Source organism: Zingiber officinale, chromosome 4A, assembly GCF_018446385.1.
Source record: "Zingiber officinale cultivar Zhangliang chromosome 4A, Zo_v1.1, whole genome shotgun sequence".
NCBI classification, from domain to species: domain Eukaryota; kingdom Viridiplantae; phylum Streptophyta; class Magnoliopsida; order Zingiberales; family Zingiberaceae; genus Zingiber; species Zingiber officinale.
This window is the reverse complement of record NC_055992.1, coordinates 108,470,824-108,486,431: the sequence shown is the minus strand read 5'-3', so window position 1 is coordinate 108,486,431 and position 15,608 is coordinate 108,470,824. Positions and strand designations below refer to the sequence as shown.

The following is a 15,608-nucleotide window of genomic DNA, read 5'->3' as shown; positions in this document are numbered from 1 at the left end:
ACTATTTGAGATGGGTGATATAATTTTTTTCCCAAGTAGAGTCGGGGGTTAATTTGATCTGCATGTGCAACATTTAGTAAAATTGAAATGGTGCAAGTTGAGAGATTTTGTAATTCTTTGTTTGTACACAGCACGCAGCACAGACAATGAACGCATAATATTTTTGACATAATGAGTCGATTCTCATAAAATTAACGAACTGAGATTTATCCCACTATACATCTAGCGTGGTGTTTGTGCACGGCACATTGCAAATTGCCCCTTTCTCTTGGAAAATTGAGAAACGCCATGTATAAATACTTTCTTCTCTTTTATTCCTTGCGTCGCTCCGTTTTCTCAGTGTCGACGAAGAATCGCCAACCGAATTGGACTGAGCCGATTCTTCTCCTCCTCTTTCCACTTCCCTTATTTCACCACGGCATCCGCACCTCGTCGCCTCCTTGGAGTTTCTTCAAGATTTGTTCTCAAACCTCCTGCAACGGGAAGTGGCAATCGACACCAAAGATCGAAGCTTTTCTCTGGTAATTGTCTTTTCATCTCTCTTTTTGTTCTATCTGTCCTTTTCTCCTCGATCTGGTTCGTCCTGCAACTGCATGTTTTCCCTTTTATCTTCGTTCCGAATATATTTTTTTGTTTGTTTTTTGTCATCTGACTGAGTAAAGAGCCTACTTTTGGATTCATGTTGTTTTGTGTTTCAAAAACGACGAATTTTTCCCCTCAAATTTTGACATGCGCATTTGTGGAGATTCTAACTTGTGGTGCCTGTTTTATTTTGCATTCTAGGTGCTTGTGAATTTGACTCTGTATTAACAACTCTGCTTGCAGCTGATCCCTTTGTCAAGTTATACACAAATATATATAAATATTTCATTTAAAAAAATAAATAAATTTTAATAAATGATGAACAATCCAGATTTGTTGTGCTTGAACGACCATTTTTCTGTAAAAAAATAAGTATTTGTATTTTAGTATCCACTGAATTTTTCCAATTCGAAGTGTTGTTTTTGGGATTCTCTCCATCTTAGTTATCTCGAAGCTTGCTGTCTCCGCACCAACTGTTCATTTGTATTCCCTATTTTCTAATTATATATTTTGTATATGTGAAAAAGGCTAGAAGATATTTCCATTGCAATTGCAGCAGTAGAACGAGCAAGACAGATTCATATTGTTAGTTCTCTATTAGAGGGGCTTGTACCAGAGTAGACTTGTGCTGGATCATACAATTTTATTTGGGTTCTCAAACCTTTTAATATCAGGTACAATGGATCACCTCGATGGCCAGGCCCATCTCATGATTGTCTCTGATCTAGATTGTACAATGGTGCGGTAGCTTCAGTTTGTTCAATTTAGTAATTTCTACAATCATAGTTATTGTTTTTATGCGAAGAATTTGGCATTTTCTTCATAGGTTGATCATGATGATCCAGAGGATCTCTCACTGCTTAGGTTCAATGCACTATGGGAATCAGAATATCGTCACAATTCTTTGTTGATTTTCTCAACTGGGAGATCACCTGCTACTTACCAGAAGCTCAAAACCAAGAAACCGTTGTTAACTCCAGATGTAACTATTCTATCTGTGGGCACAGAGATATTTTATGGTGAATCCATGGTGCCTGATGATGCTTGGGAGCATTACTTGAACCATAAATGGAACCGCGATATTGTCATGGAGGAAACAACTAAATTCCCTCAACTTATCTCTCAGGTATCCAACGATTCCAATTTCCTTTTCTTAGACCAAATAACGATTGTAAGTTATAATCACACATTTGATTTGTGAGCTTCAATGTCTGTTTGGTGTTGATGCAGCAAGCAGAAGATCAGAGACCACACAAAGTGAGCTACTTTGTACGAAATGATCATGCGGAGGAAGTGGTGAAGTGCCTTTCTGAAAGGTTGGCAAATCGTGGGGTAAGAGTGTTTGTGCCTGAATGATGGGTTGCAATATGCTCTTTCCTAGTGTTTTAGGTAAATCCTTTTTGAAATCTAGTAGTTAGTTAATATATGTCCTGTTTTGTGTTTGCTCAGCTAGAAACTAAAGTTATCTATAGTGGCGGCAAATGCATTGACGTATTACCCTTGGGTGCTGGGAAAGGGGAAGCTCTTCAATATTTGCATGACGAGTTGAAGAAAAACGGAAAGCTACCGATCGATACGCTTGTTTGTGGTGACTCTGGAAATGATACCGACTTATTCACCGTTCCAGAAGTCCATGGCGTGGTGGTATGTAGCTTCATAGGTCTTGCTAATTCTTCCCTTTGTTCTCCTTTTTAGCACTAATCGATAAATAGTTTCCTGGGAATTGTATTGTTTTTCACCTGTGTAATTTCAGGTCAGCAATGCCCATGATGAACTACTGCAGTGGTACGCACATAACTCTAAAGATTACCCCAAGATCATCCACGCAAGCGAAAGGTGTGCGTCAGGTATTATTCAGGCTATAGGGCATTTTGGACTGGGTCCTAAGACATCTCCAAGGGATGTCATGGACTTGTCTCGTTGGAAGACCGAGAGCTTCCACCCTTCGCAAGTGGTTGTCAAATTCTACTTGATTTATGAACGATGGCGTCGAGCTGAAGTAGAAAACTCTGATTTGACTATACAATATATGAGGAGTATCAGCGTAAGAGTGATACTGAAATTGAAACATTTCTCAATGGCTCGTAAACCTTAACTTCCTTAACATATTTCATTTGACAGCATCCAAACGGAATCATTGTTCTTCCTTCTGGTGTTCAGTGCTCACTTAGAGAGCGAATAGATGCAGTCATTTCTTGTTATGGCGATAAGAGAGGAAAGCGTTTCAGAGTGTGGTTAGATAGAGTTTCTTTTTCTCAGATCAGCTCAGATGCCTGGCTAGTGAAATTCGATAAATGGGAGCTATCAGGTAAGGTTTAGTACCATAATATTTTATGCATGAGCTAAGTTCACAGTGTTTGAAGGATTCAGGTTACTAAACCATTCTCTGAATTTTCTATTAAATCTCCATGTCGATTCTGCAGACGCAGGGCGACAGTGTTGCTTGACGACGATTCTTCTTAATCTGAAGGTAAATAATACAGACTGAAAAAAAAGATCTTTTGAGTAAAAATCAGTTTTAAAGTGAGTGATGTTGCTTTTCCAGGATGAGGCTGAGGCTGAGACTTCACCGGGACCGTCTTTGGTTCATGTACATCAGACGTGGATGGATGGGTATGCCGCAAGCGATCAAACAGCCTGGTTCTTCTAAGCCTCCGTTCGATTGTTCTCAGAAAACATTCTGTCTTTTTTTTTTTTTTTTTTGCTGAAGAAATTGTTCGTATAAAGAAGCTTTACTTACAAAAAGTCAGATGGGTCGTTGGCAGTTGCCACAGTTTAATGTAATTTTTTTAACTGTCAGAATGAGTCAGTACGACAAAACGTTGCGGTTTCGTATTTGGATTGGTTTGGTATTCGCAAATCCGCCATTAGTTAATCTGCCAACAGGTGGTTAAGTTAATTAATGTGGTTAGTAAGTGGCCGCTATTCTTCCAATGGAGGCAATTAATGTAGTCAAAAGTTATTATTAGAATTTTTTTATTTTAAATTAATTTTTACGAGTGTTTGAGGATTTTTTAAGCTATTCTTTTTTCTCAAAAACATAAAATATAGCTGAAATAATCAATAGAAAATAGCCACAAGCTTCCTTTGTGTTGTCCAAAAGCCGCACAAGCACAGGCCAGCAGGCCAGTGTCGTTCGCAACTAAGCAACACAGAGAAGAGAGAGAGAGAGAGAGAGAGAGAGAGAGAGAGAGAGGTGCGATGGCCGGAGCAGTGAAGGTCGGGAGCCGGCCGCCGTGGGTGGGACTCGCTGCGGCGGTCTGGGTGCAGGTGGCGGCGGGGACGGCCTACACCTTCCCCCTCTACTCCCACGCCCTCAAGAAGGCCATGGGCTACAACCAGCAGCAGCTCACCATGCTCGGTGTCGCCAACGACACTGGAGAGAACTTCGGCCTCGTCGCCGGTGTCATCTGCAATCGCCTCCCTCCCTGGTTCGTCCTCCTCGTCGGCGCCGCTTGCTGCTTCCTCGGCTTCGGAACCCTGTGGTCTGCCGTCAGCCTTACCGTCACCGGCCTTCCCTACTGGCTGGTTCGTCGCCCTTCTTTCAAAACAGATCCGGAAAATGCTTGATTTTGAATGATTTGGGGCGGATTGACGGTTCATTTTAATTTGATGCGATCGATCAATAATTTCATCATCTTGTTAGGCTCCAATCTAGCTTAAGCTTGCATAGCTGCCTATCCAATTTTTTGGTTTTATGCTGGTTAGAAAATGATTGACGGTAAGAAAATTGTTTTTTCTCTCTAGATCAATGAATGTTCATCATCACTCCTCTCCATAATGGAAATAGGATGAATATTATCTCTTTTCCAGATCTGCAAAGAAACGAGAAAAGTAGGCAGCTTGCTTTGTTGGACAAAACACGGGAAGACCATTAAACAATATTTTGTGATGCTTCGTTCAACTCTAACTATTTAAAAATGTCTCCTAGAAACCTGGATCTGGATTTGGGGAAAGGTTGGAGTCACTAAATAAATATTAATAATATTTTCTTCACTGTATCTCATGTTCAAGTGAGACAGTCCACTAGTGGAACAATGTTATCTTAAAGAATTCTTTTTTCGTGTAATAATTGGAAGTTATTTATTGATATTGATCTAGTTGGCATTAGCACAACCCATTCTGATTACAGAATTACACTATTCATTCACCAGGTAGGGTTGAACCTCATGACTCTGAAATAAAGTCCATACTAAAGTCAGTAGACTGTTATAGGCCTTAAACCAAAACGATCTCTTGGCAGGTTTAGCTATTAGACTAACTTCTATAGTCTAGCAACTTACAACAAATACCTATGGAAAAAAAAGTGATCTACTAGGCAGCAGTTGAAGTCACAATAAATCCACCACCACTGATATGCTTTTTGGGGTTTGTTACCAATCATTGGACTGCCAGTTCTACTCCAAAGTCCAAACCATTGGTAGGATCCTAAGATATTAAGAGTCTGGCCCTTAACCTCAGAAATACATTACTAAAATGATAGACCAAGTTAGTATTAGTGGATTGGGCCACCCCAAATAATCCAGATAATGTTTGTTTTGAATACATGGTTTATTCAGTACTTGTAGTCTCATCTAGGCCTTACAAACTAATGCAAAGCCAACAGATTGAGATGTGGGATTATCCTAGAGTGCCACAACTACACCTATATGTGGCATCCCATGTTGCTTTCCTGACTGACCTTTTATAGGTGAAGTTCAAGTTACAGAGAGATTAAAATTTCTGTTAACTTGTTTTCCAATCTCACTGATTTTTCCATGAAACTTCTAACTTTTATTGCCTTTTGATTAGTAAACGGCAAGTTGTAGGAAAATGAAAAGGATTTTGTGTTGTCCAGTAAGTGGGAGATTGATTGCCACTTTTTATGCAATATACTACAATGTTTTGAAAAGTAGAAGTCATAAATGCAGCTGGAAAGAGTCTGTTTCCTATCTTTTTTTGGTCTCTCTTTCCTATATTTTGATGATAATCCAACTTTAATTTGGAGTTTAATGTCCCTTTATACAACACTGTAAGCACAATACCATCAACGATTATTGTTTATCTAATTCGATATGACTTATTGTAGTATGGAGTTCGTTCTTCTCGAGGAACACATTAAGGAGACTACCAAGTAGCCAACTCTAACTTGGCTCATTAAATTTGTGATAGTCATGATTTTGCATGTAATTAGTATCATTTAGTTTGAAAAGATTTCTATACATGTCATTTTATTGGACTCTATGTAGAACTAATACTTCATTTTACCCTCCAGTTATGGATAGCAATATGCATTGGTACCAATAGCAGTGCCTGGTTTGGCACAGGTGTTCTGGTCACCAATATGCGAAACTTCCCTCTCAGTAGAGGTACTGTTGCTGGCATTCTCAAGGGTTATGTTGGGCTTAGTGCTGCAGTATACACTGGATTGTACACTGGTGTACTCCACAGCTCGTCAACAAAGTTGTTAGTGTTTCTTACTCTTGGATTGCCCATCGTAAGCCTTGCAATGATGTATTTCGTTAGGCCTTGCATGCCATCCTTGGAAGAGGACTCATTGGAACAATGCCATTTTATGTTTACCCAAATTTCAAGCATAGTTTTGGGTCTCTATCTTCTTGCCTACACAATTTTGGTCGATTTCCTCCCATTAACTGATAGTGTTATCTACATTTTGTTTGGTATAATGATCATCTTTCTCTTGGCCCCCCTTGCCATCCCAATAAAGATGACAATCTTTCCAACAAAACGCAAGAACAATGTTGCTAGCGACACTGGTAGTACTTCAAATCAATTAACCGAGGAAGGCTCAGAAAAAAAAGAACCATTGCTAGCAACATCATCATCAAACAATTTGGGGAATGCTCAGGAGAATGATGATGCTTCAGATGTTGACATGCTTTTAGCTGAAGGAGAAGGCGCAGTTAAAAAGAAGAGAAGACCCAAGAGGGGGGATGATTTTGAGTTTCATGAAGCATTAGTTAAAGCTGATTTTTGGCTTCTATTTTTGGCATACTTTCTCGGCGTTGGCTCAGGTGTTACAGTGCTCAATAATCTAGCTCAAATTGGAGTTTCTTATGGTCTTGATGACACAACCATATTGCTATGCCTCTTCAGCTTTTGCAACTTTGTTGGCCGTATCAGCGCTGGTGCAGTATCCGAGCACTTTGTCAGGTAGTACAGGTTTCTTCTTTACGCGGTCGCCTTATCACTCCACCATATTTCCATATCATATGCTTTTTTCTTCCAATATTTTCCTTTTCTTTTTGCAGATCAAGAATGCTTCCTAGGCCAATCTGGATGGCATGTACACAAGTAGTCATGGTTGTAGCCTACCTTCTCTATGCTTCAGCTATCAACGGCACCCTTTATGCTTCAACTGCCATGCTTGGTTTCTGTTATGGGGTTCAGTTTTCAGTCATGGTGCCAACCGTTTCCGAGCTCTTTGGCCTAAAGCAATTCGGCCTATTCTACAACTTCATGCTGCTAGGAAACCCCCTGGGGGCATTCTTCTTCTCCGGTCTTCTCGCCGGATACGTATACGATACCGAAGCCGCAAAGCAAGACCCGACTTCAAGCACTTGCTTGGGGCCCAACTGCTTCAGATTAACATTCCTGTTTCTGGCAGGGGTATGCGGTTTAGGAACCTTGTTAAGTATAATTCTATCAGTGAGAATAAGACCCGTATACCAGATGCTTTATGCCAGTGGATCCTTCAGGCTGCCGCAGAATTCACTGCATTGAGTGTACTCTGTTTCGAAACTATTTTTATGGTGTATTAGACCCGTATGAAATATGTTGTTCTTGAGGATTTACAGTTTGTTTCATGAAATTATAAAATGTTTCTGATATAGATTTTGTGGCATTCAATCAAATATTGGAAGTAGTGAATATATAATTGTAATTATATAACAAGGAATTATTTTTTGAGGAATTAATAACTTAGAAATGATGTTGGAAATCTGAGGAATTATTCCCAGAATCTATGGCTAGTTGGCTGCTACCTCCTCCGCCTTCTCCTCGTTCTCTTCCTTTCCATGGCGGAAAATAGGCACTGGCCTTCGCTGTGCCAGCTCCGCCATCGCTCCTCTCTACCATGCTGCCTATAAACAATCCCGTTCCTCTCGTGCTATCCCTCGCCTCGTTCCCTTGTTCATTCGGCCAATCTCTCGGCGGTGGCGCCGCCGACTAATTGCCCTGTCCTTGTTCCACCGCTGGACATCGGCATAAGCGACGGAATCCATGGAGGGTTCGGTGGTGACGCCACGGAAGTCGATCCGGGAGGTAGTGATGGAGAAAATGCGGGCCCACCGTGCCGAGCTGCAGGAGAGGAAGCAGCTGAAGCGCAAGCGGAGCAAGAACTTCTCCTTCGACGGCGATCGTCGCGTCTCCAGGGCGGTCGTCTTGGGCGGCGATGACGAGACCATGTTCTGGGAGGAGGAGGATGGCACCATGGAGATGGCCCAGATAGGGGCCGATCGCACCAAGAACGTGCTCATCCTCATGAGCGACACCGGCGGTGGCCATCGCGCTTCCGCCGAAGCAATCCGCGACGCCTTCCGCATTGAGTTCGGCGACGAGTACAAGGTCGGCCTTTCCCTGTTGTTCTTCATGCATTGAGGATTTCTGTGGTTTCCTTTTTGTTGTGCAAATTGTTGATTATTGTTTCCTCTGGTGATCATTGTTTCCTCCGGTTTCATTTCATAGCATCAATGCTATAGGAGCTGGAATTGTAACTGGTTGTTGCTTATCTCAATGTGCAGGTTTTTGTGAAGGATTTGTTCATGGAACATGCAGGTTGGCCTTTGAATAACATGGAGAGTTCCTACAAATTTATGGTGAAGCATGTGCAGCTCTGGAGGATGGCCTTTCACGGAACCTCGCCTCGTTGGATCCATAACATCTATCTAGCTGCCATTGCATCATTCTACACCAAGTATGGAGCTCTTCTTTATCCTTCTCAACATCAATTCTACTGCTGGCATAGAACTGCATTCCTATAAATTTTTCGTATTTTCATGTTGCTCACTGATTGTGTATCGTAACCTTACTTATGCTCTTGATTCATAAGCTAAAGATATAGATTTTGCAACTACAAGTCCTTGCTTCCTTAGCTGATAATTCCAAGTCGGTGAACAATTTCCATAATCATTATTGATTTTGGTGCTTGATGACTGAAGGAAAGTGGAAGCCGGTCTGAAGAAGTACAAGCCCGATATCATAATCAGCGTTCACCCCCTCATGCAGCACATTCCTTTGTTGGTTCTGAAATGGCAAAACCTTCAAAATAAAGTTGCTTTTGTTACCGTCATCACCGATCTCAACACTTGCCACCCTACATGGTGTGTGAAGCTTAACCACTGTTTGTTTTCTACATCTATTTTGCTTCTTAATTTTGTATATTTTTATGAAGTTAAATTTAGCTGAAGAACTCTATCGGTTCGATCAGGTTCCACTCTGATGTCAATAGATGCTACTGCCCCTCTGAGGAAGTAGCAAAGAGAGCAGCATTAGATGGCCTACAGCCTTCTCAAATCCATGTGTCTGGTTTGCCCATCAGACCTTCCTTTTGTCGTGCTGTTCTCGTCAAGGTTTGTCACGAGAGCTTAGCATATCTGCTTAGTCTTCTGCATTAGGAATTCAAGTGCCTTTTGTTTCCTGATAGGATGAATTGAGAAAAGAACTTGAGATGGATCCTGATCTCCCTGCTGTCTTACTGATTGGAGGAGGTGAAGGAATGGGGCCAGTGAAAAAGACTGCAAAGGCCCTTGGCGAATCACTATTCGACAAGGAGAATGGAAAACCAATTGGGCAACTTCTTGTCATTTGTGGCCGAAACAAAACTCTTAGTGAAACACTCCAGGAGCTTCCATGGAAGATCCCAGTGAAGGTATCAGGCATTAAACATTCAATATGATTTCATATCATGTTCTTTTTTTTGTTTCAAATCATAAGATGGAATTGTTTGATTATGATAGATCATGGGGTTTGTAACTGGAATGGAGAGATATATGGGAGCTTGTGATTGCATTATAACAAAGGCATGGAACTATTCTTAGCTATTTACATTTTTCATCCATGATTTTCTATCAACTTTTTCTTGTTTCTGGTGCTAATTTTTGTTCTTGTTTGCTGCATCAGGCTGGACCGGGAACGATCGCTGAGGCTTTGATAAGGGGACTTCCTATAATCTTGAATGACTTCATCCCTGGACAAGTTTGTTTGCCCATAAATAGTAGAAATTTACACATTTCAAATGACAGATAGAATACCAAATGGCTAAACTGATTACTGAATACTGACTCATATTAGGATACTAAAACTACTATTTTTCTTTAATGCAGGAGGTTGGAAATATCCCTTATGTCGTCGACAACGGTGCTGGCGTATTCTCAAAGAGCTCAAAGCAAACTGCCAGCCTCGTTGCTCGCTGGTTCGGCCCTGAATCAGATGTGCTGAAGAAAATGTCTGAAAATGCACTGAAACTGGCACAACCAGATGCTGTTTTCGACATAGTCAGGGACATTCATGAGCTCACCGAACAGCGAGGTTCTTTATCACAAATATCCCATTGCTTGACTTCCTCTTTCTTTCAATCGAGGAATACTACTACTCCATTGATCGATTCTACAATCTAATCCTTGCATTTTATATTCAATGTTTCTGTAAAACCATTGTTGATATTCTTTGGCCTTGCAATTCGGCATTTATCCAAGTAGATTAATCTCGAGTCCTCACATTCACTTTGGTGTAACAGTTCATCTCTAACCATCTAATTTTCTTGTGTATTAAAATAAATACCCGATCTCAGTCAAGCATAATGCACATACTTTCACAACTATATATTGACCGCATTAAATTATTGCAACTTGTGCTAAGACAATAAATTCTCTGGTGTTGATGGAAAATGATTTCTCAACTAACACTCGAGTATGATTTAGGAAAATATATACAACTGGTTCGAGATTTGGATTTCAATTATTAATTAACGGCGATCTTAGCGAATCATTAACAGATCCATTCCTAATATTATACTTATTATATATGTTTGACTTTTTCTATATTTTACCATGTAAATAAGTTTAAAAGTTTTAATTATGTATAAATGGGCATCCCATTTTACTTTTTAATCGAAATAACTCATTCATGTTGTAATAGTTACGAAATCATAATTACTATATATGTTATAACAATTATGATTTTATATCTATTACAATATGAATGATAGATGAACATAATTGAATTTGAGTTATGATATCTATAAAATCATAGTCATTACAATATGAATATTTTTAAAGAGATTAAGTATATATTATAATAGCTGCAGTCACGAAACTATAGGTGCGTAACTACTATAATATGTATAGTAATTATCAAATCGCTACAACATGAATATTTTTTAATATGTTAAATATATATTGTAATATCTATAAAACTATAGTTACTATAATATATATAATAGTTATAAAATTATAACGGTTTGCTCAATTAATTGAGGATTTAAGGTAAAATATAATAATAACAACAAGGCAGATAAATATGTACGATTGAATAAAAGGAGACCCCTTTATTTAAAAAGGGCGCCCTTCGTGATTCTCAAAAATGGAGCATTCTTTGGTGCAACGTCCTATTCCTTTGTCATTTTTGCAATAATTTTTATCAAATATCTATGAATTAATTATCAAATATAATAGTTTAATATTATCAACCTTCTGTCTGGATTTCTTTTTGACTTAAGAATTTTTTTTCTTTGACTCTTCTGAACACAGCAAATTACAGGTGTACTAATTATCTAATTGTATTTCATTAGTGCTCTATTTATTAAAAAAAAAATGAAAATTACAATGACATGATTTGATACTCTATTCATTACAATAAATTAAAATTGATAATTATTATTAGTTATCATCGATGCAATTACTATTAAACCAATTGAGAGCTTGGCAAATTTTGCAGAAATGATCAAATTTGGTGCAAAAAACTAATTGGTAATCACACATTTAATTAATCGTGGATAGTTTCCTGTAAACTTTGATTTAATGAATACATTACTATCTTATCATTCAATGACCCAGTAATTTTTGTTTTGAACCGGCCATTTTGTATAATTTTAATCTTTAAATAATAAAACAACCAACTCGGAAAAAATACAATGGAGGTTTTAAAATAATACAAGATTACCTACTTGAACTTTAAATAACATTATCTGTAAGGCGCTTGTAGCTAAGTCATCATTGTATAATCTTAATTATGGGAATATCTGATAATCACATAATTAAAATTATAAAAAAATAAAACATAACTTAATTTTATTTGATATCATTTAGAAATATAATAAAAATTTATTTATTTAAAAATTTTAATATATAATCTAATTTAATATTTTACTATATTACACTTCGTTATAAAACCAAATATTTTTTAAAAAACTTTATTTTTGTATTTTTTTAATATTATATTGATTTTTTTTAAACTTTATTTTTATTTTTTTTAACATTATGTTTTTTTCTACTTTTACGTCTTTATCTCTTTTTGAATATTACATTTTTTTTCTCTCTTTTATTATTTAACTTTACGTTTTTACTATTTTCAAAAATGCAAATTTATTTTTTAAATAAAATATCACATATTTTTTTTTTTGTAATTTAAAATAAAATTTTCATTATAAATATTTTAGGAGTATTTTTGTCCCAAAGTATAAATATCGTAAGATCACTACAAAAAATTATGTGAATAACGACAGAATCACTGACTGAATTAAATTCAGTTGGTAAATACTGGCTAAATTTATTTTAATCGGTAATTACCGCAGAATGGTTATTTCAGTCGGTAATTCGATAATTACCGACTGAAATAAATTCAGTCATTGTTTATCGACTAAATTTAATTCAATCGACAAATCTTAAATATGAGCGTGGTTTCGGGGTTACGGGTTTAGAGTTTTGAGGTTTTCCAACGGAATTTGACATTCAGTCGGTAATTACTAACGGAAGTTAAATTTTGTCGGAAAGCCCAAATAGAAATTAGGGCACGCTAACTCCTCTCCTCTCCCCGCGAACCTCTCTCGGCACGCGAACTCTTCTCCTCTCCCCGCAAACCTCTCTCGCATTCTCGGCGATCAGCAACCCTCTCCTCTCCCTTTCTCGGTGATCGGCAACCGGTGACTCGAAGTATGCTCCTCGCCTCCTCCCTCGCCTCTTCATGTAAAGTTTCACACGTACGCGAGCTGGTCTCAGGCCTTTGCGATCGGCTGCCGCAGGCTTGCTCGCGGCCGACTGGCTGTTGGCTCGTGGCTGGCTAGCCGTTATAGTGGTCTGCTCACGGTCGGCCACTCGTAGGGGCCTGCTCGCGGCCGGCCGCAGGGGCCTGCTCACGGTTGGCCGCAGGGGCCTTCTCATGGACTCTGTCGTCTACCGTAGGAGCCAGCTCACGACTACGATCGACCGCCGCAGGGGCCTACTCGCGGCCGGTCATAGGCGCTTGCTCAGCCATAAAGGTCCTTAATTGTTTCATTGCATATTTATGGCTAATATATATCTATTTGTTTGAACCTCTTTAAACTCATACAGAGGATCTCAAATATTTGAGACAAACAAAACTTAGATATGATGTTAAGGTGGATTTAATAGTTTGCATGTCCATTGTTCTATACATTAGATTTGTTTTCTTGCATTATCTTTTGTTTATTAGAGTTAGTTTCATTATATGTATTGCTATTTCATTTAATGATACCCTAAATAACAACATGGGTTTATTAGAAATTTTAAGTTTATAATGATTCCCTAAGCAATAACATGAAATTTTAAGTTTGTAATGATACCCTAAGTAATATCATTATTTTCTAAGTTTATCATTCATTTACTTTAGTGTATAGGGGATTTTTGGTAATATGACGTGAAAATCATGAGATGAAATTGAGCTCATAATGCTTTATTTAAGCTTATTTCAAATGATACAAGTTTAATACTGTTTCAAATTATATTCTCATCAGGTAACAATATATATGAACAAAGTTTGGATGTACAATCGATTAGAAAATCGATTTTAGCATTATTGTTCATCAAGTAAGTTATACTGAGTAGAAATGATTTTAGAATCTAGCATTGATTAAATTTTAGCATTATTATTCATAAAACAAGTTATGCTTCAATCATGTTTTGTTTCTTAATTATCATGTTAGTAAACTTTATTATGATGTGTTGTAATATTATTTTATAGATATTATATATTATGGTAGACCATCCAGCACCACTCCGTGGTTTTACAGTGCTTAGGGTTGTTGCAGAGTTGTAAATATTTTTTTATTATTAGTAATTCAAGTTTTTTATTTATAACATATATCTTATGTCTCAATATTTTTTATATGCAGGTTTACTCCGGATGGTCATCGAGTAGCGACATATATTAGCAGGAAATTTAAAGAAAAACTATACATTTCTAGTACTACATGGAGAGTGGATACAAGTAGACTAGGAAACCAAGGATTTTTATTATAATGATTTTACGGTAAGTAAATTGAATATGTATAATATATTTATCCTTTAATATAATAAATTTTTAATTGCAAAAAAATATACGTGGGAGGATGGGCACGAGCCAGAATTTGCAATGACTTGAAATATTTATTGTGTCAAATTATACAAAGACCTCTTATATTATATGAGAAGGAATGACACAATGCCAGCTTATATATCCGACGAGATCTGGAGTGCATGGACAGTCACTTGGTATGTAGAGAGATGACATGCAAAGGCTCTAAAAGTTCGAGAAAATAGGAATACAAAGTCAGGTGACCTGAGTACCGAATCCGCTCAGCATACATCAGGATCTCGATCCATTGTTGAGCATACTATGGATCTGGAGAGTTTAATTTAAAGTTATATAAATTAAATTTTTTATTTATTAACAAACTTGTATAATTTTTGCCCAACTTATTTGTATATGCAGGAGCATTCTTTAGAAAGATAACTCACTTGCTTGGAGATCTTTCTCAAGACTCACTAAAGAAAGGATGACACATATGTTGATCTTCGATCCAAGAACATTGGAGTTTGAATTATTAATTTTATTATATTTAATCGTTGATAATGATTAATTAGCTTTAGTAATTGCGTACAAGATATAATTTCGTATATTTTTTTCTACACAGGAGGAAATGACAAATAGGGTGGCTCAGACATCTCAACCACCGATAGAGGGAGAGGAGTCACAGGATCTATCCACCCAGCAAATAAATAATATTTATTATGATGTTGTGGGTGGAAGAACAAAGAACTCCTCTCTCTACTACCTTGGCTCCCAGACCAAGGTGGTATTTGATCGCTTGAGGACTCTTAGGAACCGTGCTAGTTCCTCTTTTTCTTCTTCTTCTTTGGTAGAGTCATTAAGAAAAGAAAATCAAGAATTAAAGACTCAAATGACTACGATGAATCAAAGTGGGAGGAGAGGTGGGCTGCTCAGGAGCAGACATTGGCTTAGATAATCATTGTCAGATGGGACCACAGCAGCCCCAGTCACAGCATGGTATTGAGTCACAGCATGGTCTAAAATTATGCTTGTCGAGTAAAGGAAAGTATACAATCTAAGCAATGTGTAATAATTGTCCGAGGAATCTTTTCCTTATCCACATGTATACCTCTTTTGTCATTTGTAACTTACGTCATTACTGAGGTTATTGAAAGAATATGCCATTATAAATGGTATGCTAATGGGAGATAAGATGGTCCCTAAAGAAAGTTCCAGAAGAATATTTTCTGACATACAGTGGCGAATCCAGACAAAAAAGGAAGAGGGTGCTCAAAGAAGGGAGCTGAAGCTTATCTTCCTTCTCACTGCCTGATAACCATGATTTTACTATATTATTTTGATTCATACATGCATGGTTTGATATTATGTTCATAGATAAAACCTATATTTGCATCACATTTCATGCATTGTCTTTATTCTTGGACTTAATTGCAAATTATCTTATTTTTGTGTTATTTGATACTAATATTTGATTCTTATTTTGTAGGCATCAAGAGATCTTGGATTTGGATCTATTCGAA

General features: G+C 37.6%; 3 protein-coding genes across 5 annotated transcripts; all 3 read left to right on the top strand.

Annotated features, from left to right (window-relative positions):
• Positions 1-312: 312 nt before the first annotated feature.
• Positions 313-3,331, top strand: LOC121970521 (sucrose-phosphatase 1-like). 2 transcript variants are annotated; one of them, XM_042521292.1, is made up of 9 exons: positions 313-521; positions 1,257-1,321; positions 1,409-1,708; positions 1,813-1,914; positions 2,032-2,226; positions 2,336-2,626; positions 2,704-2,890; positions 3,006-3,052; positions 3,128-3,331. In XM_042521292.1, exons 2-9 carry the CDS (start codon positions 1,262-1,264, stop codon positions 3,230-3,232), a joined length of 1,287 nt encoding a protein of 428 aa, XP_042377226.1. In that variant the 5' UTR covers positions 313-521; positions 1,257-1,261; the 3' UTR covers positions 3,233-3,331. The 2 variants fall into 2 exon arrangements, with proteins under 2 accessions (XP_042377226.1, XP_042377227.1); XM_042521293.1 differs by having other exon boundaries at positions 1,110-1,321.
• A 334-nt stretch (positions 3,332-3,665) lies between these two features.
• Positions 3,666-7,412, top strand: LOC121970520 (protein NUCLEAR FUSION DEFECTIVE 4-like). Its single transcript, XM_042521290.1, has 3 exons — positions 3,666-4,110; positions 5,837-6,735; positions 6,834-7,412. The coding sequence occupies exons 1-3, from the start codon at positions 3,784-3,786 to the stop codon at positions 7,303-7,305; spliced, it is 1,698 nt and encodes a 565-aa protein (XP_042377224.1). The 5' UTR covers positions 3,666-3,783; the 3' UTR covers positions 7,306-7,412.
• A 143-nt stretch (positions 7,413-7,555) lies between these two features.
• LOC121970519 (probable monogalactosyldiacylglycerol synthase 3, chloroplastic) lies at positions 7,556-10,319 on the top strand. Of its 2 annotated transcripts, XM_042521289.1 has the most exons (10): positions 7,556-7,880; positions 7,912-8,013; positions 8,046-8,148; positions 8,325-8,497; positions 8,742-8,903; positions 9,011-9,152; positions 9,227-9,451; positions 9,540-9,602; positions 9,703-9,777; positions 9,906-10,319. In XM_042521289.1, exons 1-10 carry the CDS (start codon positions 7,804-7,806, stop codon positions 10,197-10,199), a joined length of 1,416 nt encoding a protein of 471 aa, XP_042377223.1. In that variant the 5' UTR covers positions 7,556-7,803; the 3' UTR covers positions 10,200-10,319. The 2 variants fall into 2 exon arrangements, with proteins under 2 accessions (XP_042377223.1, XP_042377222.1); XM_042521288.1 differs by having other exon boundaries at positions 7,556-8,148; positions 9,906-10,316.
• Positions 10,320-15,608: the final 5,289 nt, after the last annotated feature.

What these genes read in the sequence shown, in the direction of transcription:
- LOC121970521 (XM_042521292.1), top strand. Translation starts at nt 1,262, where the DNA reads ATGGATCACCTCGATGGCCAGGCCCATCTCATGATTGTCTCTGATCTA. An exon ending in AAAGGTTGGCAAATCGTGGG is followed by an intron (nt 1,915 to 2,031) that starts GTAAGAGTGTTT and finishes GTGTTTGCTCAG; the next exon opens with CTAGAAACTAAAGTTATCTA. An exon ending in CAGAAGTCCATGGCGTGGTG is followed by an intron (nt 2,227 to 2,335) that starts GTATGTAGCTTC and finishes GTGTAATTTCAG; the next exon opens with GTCAGCAATGCCCATGATGA.
- LOC121970520 (XM_042521290.1), top strand. Translation starts at nt 3,784, where the DNA reads ATGGCCGGAGCAGTGAAGGTCGGGAGCCGGCCGCCGTGGGTGGGACTC. An exon ending in CCGGCCTTCCCTACTGGCTG is followed by an intron (nt 4,111 to 5,836) that starts GTTCGTCGCCCT and finishes TTTACCCTCCAG; the next exon opens with TTATGGATAGCAATATGCAT. An exon ending in GTATCCGAGCACTTTGTCAG is followed by an intron (nt 6,736 to 6,833) that starts GTAGTACAGGTT and finishes TTCTTTTTGCAG; the next exon opens with ATCAAGAATGCTTCCTAGGC.
- LOC121970519 (XM_042521288.1), top strand. Translation starts at nt 7,804, where the DNA reads ATGGAGGGTTCGGTGGTGACGCCACGGAAGTCGATCCGGGAGGTAGTG. An exon ending in AACACTTGCCACCCTACATG is followed by an intron (nt 8,904 to 9,010) that starts GTGTGTGAAGCT and finishes CGGTTCGATCAG; the next exon opens with GTTCCACTCTGATGTCAATA. An exon ending in CATGGAAGATCCCAGTGAAG is followed by an intron (nt 9,452 to 9,539) that starts GTATCAGGCATT and finishes TGATTATGATAG; the next exon opens with ATCATGGGGTTTGTAACTGG.